Source organism: Thunnus maccoyii, chromosome 11, assembly GCF_910596095.1.
Source record: "Thunnus maccoyii chromosome 11, fThuMac1.1, whole genome shotgun sequence".
Taxonomy (NCBI): domain Eukaryota; kingdom Metazoa; phylum Chordata; class Actinopteri; order Scombriformes; family Scombridae; genus Thunnus; species Thunnus maccoyii.
Window position 1 is genome coordinate 3,115,628 of NC_056543.1, and position 12,243 is coordinate 3,127,870.

At 39.9% G+C, this 12,243-nt stretch overlaps 1 protein-coding gene across 4 annotated transcripts in view; it reads right to left on the minus strand.

The window, feature by feature from the left end:
• Positions 1–9,720, minus strand: part of slc37a1 (solute carrier family 37 member 1) — a 28,324-nt gene extending 18,604 nt beyond the window's left edge. For 3 of the 4 annotated variants that reach the window (XM_042426884.1, XM_042426885.1, XM_042426883.1), the window contains exons 1-2: positions 9,557–9,720; positions 8,017–8,255 (exon numbers count right to left, since the gene is read on the minus strand). In XM_042426884.1, coding sequence (XP_042282818.1) covers positions 8,017–8,072 — 56 coding nt within the window. In that variant the 5' untranslated portion in view covers positions 8,073–8,255; positions 9,557–9,720. The remainder of the gene's footprint in view (positions 1–8,016; positions 8,256–9,556) is intronic. The other variant, XM_042426886.1, reaches the window with a different exon arrangement.
• Between the last annotated feature and the right edge of the window lie 2,523 nt (positions 9,721–12,243).

Below are 12,243 nucleotides of genomic sequence, written 5' to 3' on the forward strand. Positions count from 1 at the left end.
GAACGTCTCAACATCTGAACCTCTGAACCTCTGAACGTCTCAACATCTGAACCTCTGAACCCCTGAACCCCTGAACCTGTTTTATTTCAGTTTGAGACAGCCGGGATGATGACAAAGCTTTAACTACATTAACACAAAACTATGAGTTGAAAGTAGATGTTTTACAGAGAAAAACCGCAGCACACATACTTCACATAACTGACACAATCTACAGCAGTTTAAGAGAGCAGAGAGGGGATTGTATTGGGCATTAACAGATACACAAAGGTGTGTGGCTCAAGTTGTACCTTTCCCAGGTCTATTACAGTATCTATTACGTAATAAGCAAATACATAAAGCCCATGTAATGAACAGCCAGAATGAGCCCGATGTACTCTATACGTCAGACGACTGGGAAAAGAGTTGCGAAATATTTACACACAAGGAACAAGCTATTTAACATGTTAACATGAAACATCCTGCTGGATTACAGAGCGGTCGGGTCAAAGTCAGGAGGTCTGCAGCTCCGCCAGCCGTCTGTGTTCTCTGATCGTTCATCGTTTTATTCTGCTTCTGCTTCTTAAACCTTTCCAGATATTATTTTATATCTCCTTTTGAAATATAGTTAAATAGCAACGCACAGATTCTCATCACATAATGTGACCTGAATAAAGTCTTTGAATCTTGTTTCGTACTAGCATGACATGATCCAACATGAATGTGTACTTTAAACATCAGATTAATTCTGTTTGCTCAATCTTTCGCTCGTGTTTGCATTCATCTCCGTGCTGTGGTTTTATTAAGATATAGTCAGTGTTGGGATTTTTTGAGTTGCACAAATCTGCAGGTTTATTTGCCGCATTGATTTGTGTGTGTTCGGCGGTAACGAGGAGCTATTGATGATGATAACGATCGATATTAGAAGAGTTTTGCTCTTCAATTCAAAGCTGTACTGAACAGCGAGCGCACATCACAAAGTGTAAATGTTGTAAAACTGCACAAATAAATGTTTGATACTTGAAATTCAGTTTTCAGCATGAAAACAAAGTTAACAGTCTGCAGTCTTTATAATTCAGGTTTCTGGGTGGAAGTCAGGTTAAGAAAGTAAACTTTGATTGATTTATCTGCTGCTGGAGGAAGACGATACTCAAACTAAGACGAAGCAGTGGCTGTTCCTGCAAGTTATCATAAATAAATATCATGTACATCATAAATATGTGTCATTGTGTCATCATTTGTATTAGACTGTCTGTATGTTTGCATGAGACAAACAATATACACAGAGAGAAGATTCAGAACCTGAAAATACACCGATAGGAAAGAGATGAAGATATGAGAGAAGAGAGAGATGATGAATTGAATATATTTGTGTGTATGTTGGTTTAGTTTTACTTCCTAATTTAAAGATCCACATCACTCATTAAACATCAAACATCAATGAAAACAGCTTCTTGCGATGCTCTCAGCCTCCTGCGAGTGTTGAAGAGTCACATCGTTAATCTAAAATCAACTAAGAGCCTCTTCAGTTAAGATGCTTTCGGGAAAAACTTCTTAAGCTTTAAGAGGGTTTTCTGCTCATCTTATCCTGAAGATACTTTAGGGAGTAATAAGTAATGTTTGACAGTAATCATCAGGTGGTTGGAGAGTGAATCTGCCCTGCAGTGGAAGCATTAGGCTGGTTTTTGAGGCCCTGCAGCAGACGCTGGAGATAAACCCGAGGGGCAGTTTGAGAGGAACATCTGGATTCCTTCTTATGCAACAGCTGGACGGCATGCTGTGAGCATGTTCCTGTGTGTCCTGAGGATAGCGGGCTGAACTAAAACAACAGCCAGACAGCTGTAAAGTGTAGCAGACACCATACTGTAGGCTAAAGCTGCACATGATTGACTGAGATATATACAACTCACAGCGTAGCGATACTGCACTCTGATGGTTGTTTTATTTAAGAGACATTTTCACTGCTCTGATAAGAAAGTAAAGCTCATGACATACAATGAAATCTGGACGAATAAACACCATTATGAGTTAATTATAAGGCATTATTAACATTTTATGCCATGACCACAGAGAATACTCATTTCTGATTGGCTGACAGGTGTTTTTATATCAAAATCAAAATTTGACTTCATGCAATTTTTAAAATCACAAGCTGTAACAGGTCAAACTCTCACCAGACTGACTGACAATAGTTTTTACTTATTGATTCATTGATTTTATTTCCCCAGTGGGCGATAGGAATCTGTCTGTAGTGAAACCAGTAAGCTCATCGTCACACTGGGAGAAACACTATTAAAAACACATCAGTGAGCCACACCGCTGCACTGGGTGACATGTTCCTTCATCATGACGAGAGCGATCACCGTTAGCTTGTTTAGAAACGGCTCAAAAGAATAATAACAGTGATAAGATTGTAACTCTCTGGAGAGTAGTTCTGTGTAAGGCAGACGCCACTGAGCATGTGCAGGAAAGCTGTAAACAGAACCGCGTTCCTGCACATGCTCAGTAGCGTCTGCCTTACACAGAACTACTCTCCTGTGAGTTACGATATAATTACTGTTTTTGCTCTTTGGAGCCGTCTCGCTGCTTCTGAGGAGCCGAGAGGACAAACTGACAGCAGAAATTTACTGAACAAAAATAGTTTTCATGTCGGCTCCACAAAAAGATACCAAAATTTGTTTCTACCCTTTGATTCATTGATTTTATTTCCCTGGTGGTCAGTAGGAATCTGCCTATAGTGAAACCAGTAAGCTCATCATCACACTGGGAGAAAACAAAAACTATTAAACACACCTCAATGAGAGCGATCACTGTACTTTGTTTAGAAACAGCTCAAAAGACGAATAACAGTGATAAGATTGTAACTCACAGGAGAGTAGTTCTGTGTAAGGCAGAGGCCACTGAGCATGTGCAGGAACGCGGTTCTGTTTACAGCTTTGCTAGCTTGTTGTGCTACATATCACTCATATCACTCCTTGACTTTGAACTACATTATAAATTTTCATCACAAAGTCTGCCTTACAAGGAACTACTCTCCTGTGAGTTATAATCTAATCGCTGTTTTTGCACTTTGGAGCCATTTCTAAACAAACTAACGTGACCAAACTCTTCATAATGACGGAACATGTCACCCAGTGCAGCAGTGTGATGTGTTTTTAATAGTTTTTGGACAACAACGGAGGTCTACGGCACAGAGGAATAAGATGTCAGACTTCATTGTTGGTTTGGATCCAAACATGAGATTTGTTGACAGTAAGAAAAATATAGAAAGTCGCTGCCTTATCGTTTAATGTCCATGTAGTGAATGAATTGGTGGATTTATTTGGTATGATGTTAAATTTGTTGCTTAGAGACGACACAGACAGACAAATCTGCTCTTTGATCCTCCAGACAATAAAACGATGTGAGTTAGCAGCGTTGTGACTGCACCTCCTGCCCTGTCAGACACTCACAGATCATCATGATAGACGGCTGTAAACAAATACGGTCAACAGTCTAAATAACGTAGCTGATGTCTCAACAGATGAAACGGTTTACGATCCTGATTTTATGTGTTTTGATTAGATAAATGGATGCAAGAAACACCAGCAGGACAAACTACGGCATGTGATCAGGGTCAAATCTGAGCTGGAAATGAAGAACATGGAGTTAGTGTCTTTCTGTTTCATCAGGGTCAATACTCCAAACATTTGTGTTAGTAGTAAGTAAGCCTTAAATACTAAATATAGAGATTTTTTTTTCTATTTCTGTTTTTTCTACTCTTGCTTTGTATCGAGACTGTGACTGTACTCTTGACCTGCTTATTCTCAGTGTGAGAGTCATTGTTTCTTGTATAGATGTTGAGGCTCCCGGTTGTTACAGTTGATGCTATTTTTTTGTGGATTTTGACCTTTTTATTAATGTTATGATTGTTATAAGAATAAAGGTCTTTAAGTATATTGGGTGGAGTTTAGTGAAATACTTCATTGTTTGGTATTTTTCAGTGTAACATTTGTTTTGTACTTTTGATTAGGTTTTTTGACATTTGTTTGTTATTTACTTTATTTATTTCTCTTATTAAGGAGATACTGTATAGTTTATGTATTTTCTCCTTCTCAGGTGAACTTTTACTGCACACAGGTGTGTCCAAACTTTGGACTGGTACTGTATATACAGACTTGTTGTGGTTTGCTGCGTGAAATGCCTGATGAAGGTCACTTGACCGAAACGAAGCTATTTTAAAGGACCAGTCTGTAGGATTTAGTGGAATCTAACAGCGAGGCTGCAGATCACAACCATCCGACTATCCCTCCCCTCTCCTTCCCCTTCCACGCATATAGGAGAACCTACAGCGGCCGGGAAACTCGCAAAAAATGCGAAAGGCCCTCACTAGAGCCAGTGTTAAGTTTGTCCGTTCTGGGCTACTGTAGAAACATGGCGGGCTCCGTTGCTCCCTCTGTAGATATAAAGGCTCATTCTAAGGTAACGAAACACAACAATTCTTTTTATCAGGTAAATATACACTAATTAAAACATACTTATGAATATTATATTCAATTTCTGCAAAGTCTATTCTTCTAGATGCCACTAAATTCTACACACTGCACCTTTAATAAATTCATCATAAGTGTGCAGTAAATGATTAAAGTGACAAAACAGAAAAGGTAAAATTGGAAATAATCCTGCAGCTGTATGAGCAGAATAGTCTCAGGTGGAAAAGGCGTCTGCAGAAACAACAGTGAAGGATTTCCCATTTTTAATTAGACATGTCGAGCATCTAAAACCCCCCTCCCAAGATAAGAAATAAGATCTTAAAAAATGTGAACGCTGAGCAGGATTCAGATCTGCACACTACACGGATGGTTTCCCAGGCGAGCACACTAATCCACAGAAGCATCCTGCACATAGAGGCACCATTCAATATCCCGACGCGGCCGGCTCTGTGACACCAGCTCCTATTTCTATAATGGATACTGTATGTGCTCCGGGGAGCTTACATAGAGTAGCGCTTTGTCATGCACAGGGAACCGAAGCCAAATGAAATATTTTGTGTGTCTTGATTTCAGTCTGCTGTATATGTCGCGGGTATCTCTGCAGCCTGCACACGTCTCGCTGAAGGTGAAATTTATCTTCTGCTGATACCATAAACTTCACCTGGACAAGTTTCCAGTGTTATGTAGAGCTGCAACTAAGAATTATTTAAATGTCAGGAAACAGTGATAAAACGCCTGTTATAACTGCAGAGAGTCAAAGGTGACGTCTGAACAACAGTCCAAAACTCAAATATAATCAGTTTATTATAATAAATGGCAAAGATAAGCATAACATCTCCGCTTCTGAGAAGCTGATTTGCTCATTTCTGGCATTTTTGCTTAAAAAATTACAAACATTATTGTTTGATAATCAAAAGAGTTGCAAATTAATTTTCTGTCTAAGTTGGTAAAAATGTCATTTTATCTAAATGTCAGTCGAGGATGTCGAGGATGGTGTGAAATGAAAGAAATGTAAGAGAATTTCCTTTTTTTTCCAGATAGACAGAGGCATAATTTTATGGTGGAAAAAAAAATACTGAGAGACTTCCATCATGTACAGACAAATCCCAATAATAACAGGGAATTAGTAAAGAGCAGTAAAAGGAGAAACGTCTCTTCACTTGTAATTCTCCCTCTTGTCTCGCTCCATATGTGTCATTTTACGATGTTACTCCACTGTCTCAGTTTCTACATCACGTCTCTGTCGACACATCGATGGTGGTTTGAAATCTAACAGAATAAAATTCCACCTTAAAGGATTAAAGGGTTCACTACTTTTCAACAGTCAGGAGCCCGAATGAGCAGTGAAGTCATGAAGTCACATTGTCGGTTTTATAAAACACCATCAGCCTCGTCTCCTCTAATTTATGTGAATCTGATGACTCTTATGTGACTGCGATGCAACAACTCACATGACTGCGACAACTCTTATTTGACATCAAGGAGTGAACGAGTCACAAAAGTTTAAACAGATGACGGTCGGTGAAAGGTTTGAAGAATATAAAACAGTATAAAACGGCTGGTTACTGTGCAGAGTGTCGGCTTGTTCAGCCTCCGTTCACTCTCCTCCTGCTCTCTGAAATCACCCTTTAAAGTGTTTTAATGCAGCCAAATTCACAATATAGTTCTCATTTACATATTTTTCTGTTTCTGTTGTCAGACAACAGAACAAGTATAAAATAGTGATTCACCTACTATCGCAACCAGCAGTCAGTCCCGAGCTGCTGCGCTGCTAATCATTATTCTATTAGCATATTCAGCTAAACTAACATTTACAATGAGTGATCACAGCCAGCTCACTTCATTCAGAGCTCTGTTTACTCTGCACACACTGAAACACCAAGCTGGTGTCTTAAGATTCACCAAATCTGGAAACAATCTTGGAAATGCTGTTAGTGTGGACGTACTCTTTGACTACACTACGCAGTTTCTGTGTGAAAACGACCAAACTAAACTGTACATCAACATCTGGTAGGGAGAACAAACAGCCCGGCTGACCCGTCCTCATCGTTTCCTGCTCTCTGTGTTATCTAAAGAGTGTCGTGTCATATATTATGATGTCTACAGTCGAAGGCATGTTAGCTTTACTGGCAGTGCTCTGTGTGCTTAGTCTCATATATACTCTTACTGCTTGCTTCTTATGTTGATACATCCAGGGGGTGACATTTATTCTGCTCTGTGTGGATCTTTCCAGATTGGGAAACCAGTGATTAAAATGTAAATAAAAAACCAGGAATGTCTGACATGACAGCGCAGCCGCAGGTCAGTGAAACTCTATCTGTCATGGAGAACCTGAACATCTGGTTCCTACAAAGGTTCAGGTATTTCAAACTGCTATGACACGGATGCAGGAACTCAGTGACACAGGCGCATGTCGACTGTTGTACTTACTCCGCCTTGTACGCTGATGAATGAAGCGGATGGTTGACGTGCAGGAAGAGGATCAGATATCTACACGTAGGGAGAGACTGATGCTGCGCTGCGCAAACACAGACGGACTAACACTGTCAGAGTAAACATGCAGCAGCCGCTCGCTTTGTTTACATGTGAATTTTGATCATGTGTGGCACCGTCACACAAGCCCACAGGAGAATCGGCTGTGTTCAAATAAAAAAATACTGTGTAGGAAGCTGAATTTCATTTTAACCCAACAACTGTAACTGTCAAGTGGGCAAAAAGCTAACACAACAGAGGCCAAAACAATACTACTTCTCATACCTTACTTTAAGAAACATGAACATGTTTTTCATTTATAGATGCACTAATCAACACTGTAAAAAATGACTGTGATGTTAAACATGTTGCTGCAGTTCCTCTCTGCTCTATGAAGCGTTTCAGCTCATTGTTTTGATTTAATTGCCCCACAGTCTCACTGCATTGGTTCACTCTCACTACTCTCATCGTTGTCATAGAAACCACAGAGTAAAAATGCCTTTAACGATTTGATTATGAAAAAAGTTGGCAATTAATTTTCTGAAACTTATTGTTGCAGCTCTTAAATAAATTCATGACAACAAGACTAAAGCCTCTCCTGATGTCTGAGTGTATTTCATCTTCAAAAAGTCTTTTTATCAAACACAAGTGTTGGAAAAGGGGGGTCGTCTTATAATCAGGGTCGCGTATATTCAGGTAAATAAGATATTATTGCTTTAAGAGTTTGTGTTTGTAGTTCTTGTCCCGGTTTTTGCAGTTTCTACTGGGTTGATTCATTGTGTTCGATCTATGTTGTTACGTGTTGTTGCTTAATAAGCCTGAAACCTTTGTGAGGTTGATTAAAATCTATTTAAAAGACTAAAATGATTTCTGGCACATCTTAAATACCAGGAGAAAGACCCGGCTGGCACGATCAAACAGAGCAGTTGGTATTAATGACGAATTGGCAGCTGAGAAATAAAAACTCTTACAAAATATCCAGAGCATGAATGATTAATGAGTGAGTGGAAATTCAAAGGAAAGACCACACACACACACACACACACACACACACACACACACACACACACACACACACACACAGAGTCAGACTCACCACTGGTCCCTGTCAAAAGACACCAGCAGGCGGATCCCAGGAGGAACAGGAGCCATGTTTACACTCCGGTATTGACAATCACGGTGACGGGCAGCTGTTGTGAGCTCACGCTGAGCAGGCTGATGGGGAAAACGCAGACATGGCGGTGCTGCCTCGGCTCATCTCCATCTCACAGGAAGCTGCTGGTAGAGCGGCAGCGAGAGGACACATGTCTGACACCGAGCACTGGATGGAAAAGTCTGAATAGATGACGAGAGAGGGAGGGAGAGAGAAAGAGACTATCAGTGAGGGGATGAAAAGGTCAAAATTACCATAAAGTGCCGGTTTCACACCGAGTGTAATAGGCTCTTTTGTCATTTGACATTTTTTTTTCTGCTGCAAAGCTTAATCTACATCTGACCTGTGTCCATCAGAGCAGAGTAAAAAAGAAGCTAACATGTTAAAGTTTGACATTTTTAAAACAAGTCAGAGCAGAAAGCTAAACTATGAGAGGTAGAGGGTTCATGTTAATCCAGTGATAATAACAGAGGAAATGTGGAGTCATGAGGATTCTGGTTAAACTGTTTTATCAATTAAGCCCCTTCCAGACCTGCACTCATTAATATTAATCTGATGGCAATTTAGCATGTCGGTCCCATCTCTGAATAAACACACGACAGTCTGAGTTAGTCATATCAAGTGGATATCTGCCATTTACTGTCTTTCTAGCATCAATTTCCCTCTTTGTGTTTCCTCTTCCAGATTTTTACAATGCGGTTAGATTCCAGTTAAAGCCTTATCTCTGCCTTTTTCGTCTTATCTGAACCCTTTGACACACACCTGGCGCTCAGATTAACTGGAATACAAGCATGACATGGCCAGAAATTACATTACATTAGCCGGCCTGCATGAATACTCGTCTGTCTGCCTACAGTAGAAAAACATGGAGCCACGTTACATCCAGGAAATCTATACATCTCAGTCCTGATCAGGAGACTTTTAACATGAATAGCTTCCTGGTTTGTTTCCTCTGTGGCTCTATGAAGCAATTTGGCTGAAGTTTCTATAATATCCCGAACAAACCCCGACACAACACGTCCAGAGAAACAGATCCGACGGCGACTTTAAGCTTTAAAAACCTTCTTTTCATCCAGCGCGACTGCAGTGTTTGCTGAGGCTGAGAGGAGCATCTGAACCTCCAGACGTGGACAGTATCCGGAGCTACCAACTGTGTGGACTGTTTGGACTATTTAGCGACGTTTTTCTCCTTATTTTCCTCAAGTTGAACAGAAATCAATATTTAAATGACCTCCAGTTATCAGTAATGTATCGATTAAGCCAGAAGAGATATGTCTTATCTGCAGAGAAACCTTGAACGTTTCCCCCCCTTGATGCTGGAACAATACGGCGGTTGGATCGCAGCTACAGCCGAGCTTCCTTCTCGTTCTAACGACAGCTAGCTAAACCTCACCGCGGCGGGATCACACGACCAGCAGCCGCCGACCAGCAGCCGCCGACCGGCCGCCGCTCCGGACTCTCGGTTCCCGCTGACGAGCCTTACCTTTAACGGAGGAGTCGACGGTTTTTGTTTGTGTTTTTCTGCCTTCAGTTGAGCGACATGTCCTCCACTTCCTTGTGTGAAAGCTAGCGACTGTCACCTCGAACACACACACACACGCACACGCACACGCGCGCACTCACTCACACACGGCGCCTCCGTGCCGTTGTGACGTCAGCCCGTGTTTGTCAGTAACAAAGTACATTTAATGAAGTACAGTTTAGAGGTACTTGAACTTTACTTGAGTGTTTCCATGTGATGCTACTTTATACTTCCACTCCGCTACATTTATTTAACAGCTTTAGTTACTTTTCAGATGAAGATTTGACACAATGGATAATATAACAAGCTTTTAAAATACAACACATTGTTAAAGATGAAACCAGTGGTTTCCAACCTTTTTGGCTTTTGACGTCTTACAAAAAGCAGTGTGTAGTCGGGGTCACATTTCACATGTCTGTGAGTTGTTAACAGCTCCGCCAAATAGTGATTTTTCCCTCTAAACTTCTCACATGCTTTCATTTCAATAAATGTTCAAATGATCCAATATTTCAGCAAAAATCAAAGATTAGAGAAAAAGTTCCGGCAGTTCCAATAATCATGTTGCCTGATGTTCTCTGGACAGCAAAATGGATTATATAACATCCCCATCAGTGCTGGTCATTTGTTGACATGGAAAAGCGTCAACATCCAACTGAAACATGTACTTTTCTCTGTAAATGCACTTTAATGCACTGTGCTGCTAACTGCTCGTTCTTTTTTTCTTTTCCCCCTCTTTTTTGGATATACAGTATATATTTATCCTTTCTGTTGTTGTTGCAATGCTGTAGGCTTGGAGGAACAGCATTTCGTTTTTGTTTAGTATGGAAATATACATGAAAATGACAATAAACTAAATACTGAATCTTGAGTCTTGAATCTTGAATCTTCTTTCCTCTCCCATCAATCATCTCACGACCCCTCAGATTTATCTGCTGACCCTTTGGAGGGGCCCGACCCCTAGGTTGGGAACCACTGGACTAAACTAGCTAACTGTATATAAAGTAGTGTAAACTAGCTCCACCTCCAGCAGCTACAACAGTAACATGCTGCTCTAACACTGATGCTTCACTATTAATAATCTAATGATGTCATATATAATAATATATCAGTCAGAGGGACCAAACCTCTACTTTTAGTAGCATCAAATGGAAATACAAGTACCATAAAAGTGTATTTCACTACAGTGCTTGATTAATGTACTTAGTTACTCTCCAGCACTGCTTGTTTATATTGTATATATACTGTATATATATATTGTATATATTGTATATATACTAGATGTGTCTCATTGGGGCTCCAGGTGAGTTTAGTCGCCATCTGCTGGGCTTTGAGAGTCACGACATACAGTGCCAATAAGTTTTAGTTTATTCTGAAATTATAACGTATTTCAGAGCCCGGTATGCCTGATTGTACGATAGTTTGATCATATTCATTAGATAGTTGGAGGTATTGAACAGTACAATAACACACGCAGCTTATACGTGAATATCGTTAGTTTACAGACTGTGTTTGAGCTTCTCGACTTGATCTTTAAAGCCTCTAAAATGCCACACGTTGATAAAAATGTCTTCAGCACAGAAGGGTTAATAAAAGGAGATGATGATGGAAAAAGCAGAGGGCAGCGCCCGTGGTTTGAACCTCTGGTCCGCGGACCGATGAGGCAGGAGAACAGACACACGGATCGTTGAGAAGTAACCACTGAGCTAAACCTCCGCCGGTAAAATAACGAACATGAAGACTTATAAAGATGAATATGAGAAAGTAAAGAGAAGTTTTAACGAGGACCCGAAGAGTAACAACCTCCATACAACTCTGCTTCTCTTTATTTATTCGTTTAATAATGTTTTTATGTTATTTTAAATGATTTGATGGTCATTTTAGGATGTAACACGTGACGTTACGTGAAATGACACTAAGGCTGTATTAATTAATCATTAACAAAGGTGTGATACAGCTTTTCTTTTTTCTCTCCACAACTTTATTGACAAAGAATATACAGAATAAGTTGGAGAACATAATCTCTACATCTCTGAATACAGAGAACAACATAATAACAACATAAATGCAAGAAAATGAACATTTTACATCAATCTCAAAATATTAATAACTGACACATTATGGTGACATTTTATCAGAGAGTCAAAATATAATTTACAGTCATTCATTAAGTGGGGAAATGTTGGTAGAGTATCTTTCTATTTGCACCCCTGAAAGTGATATTTACAAATGTAAATATATATAAAAAAAGTCAGAAGCTTAGATGTCAGGAAACTCTGTATCAGTTCCTTATTTTTATTTAATTATTATTTTATGGCTCAACTTTCTCTACTTGTATAGTCCTTTTCTGTTTTTATCTTATTTTAACATTTAAAACCTTTTTTTCCCTATAAACAAATAATGGTTAACCCTGCGGTGTGAAGCGACATTGAAAGTGTAAAAACAGTCAGGATGCTAAACGGCTCTGATTGCAAAGCAGAGACGAGGAACAAGTAGGCGTTTTTGTACCCCATGAGCCAATCATAATAGTGGGCGTTCCTGTGCGCTTTGAACCAATCATATCTGTAAGTGGGCGTTCCTGTGTTATACAAACCAATCAAAGCATCGGGCGTTCCTGCGCTCTACAGGAACGCCCCTCCGCGGCTGCAGTC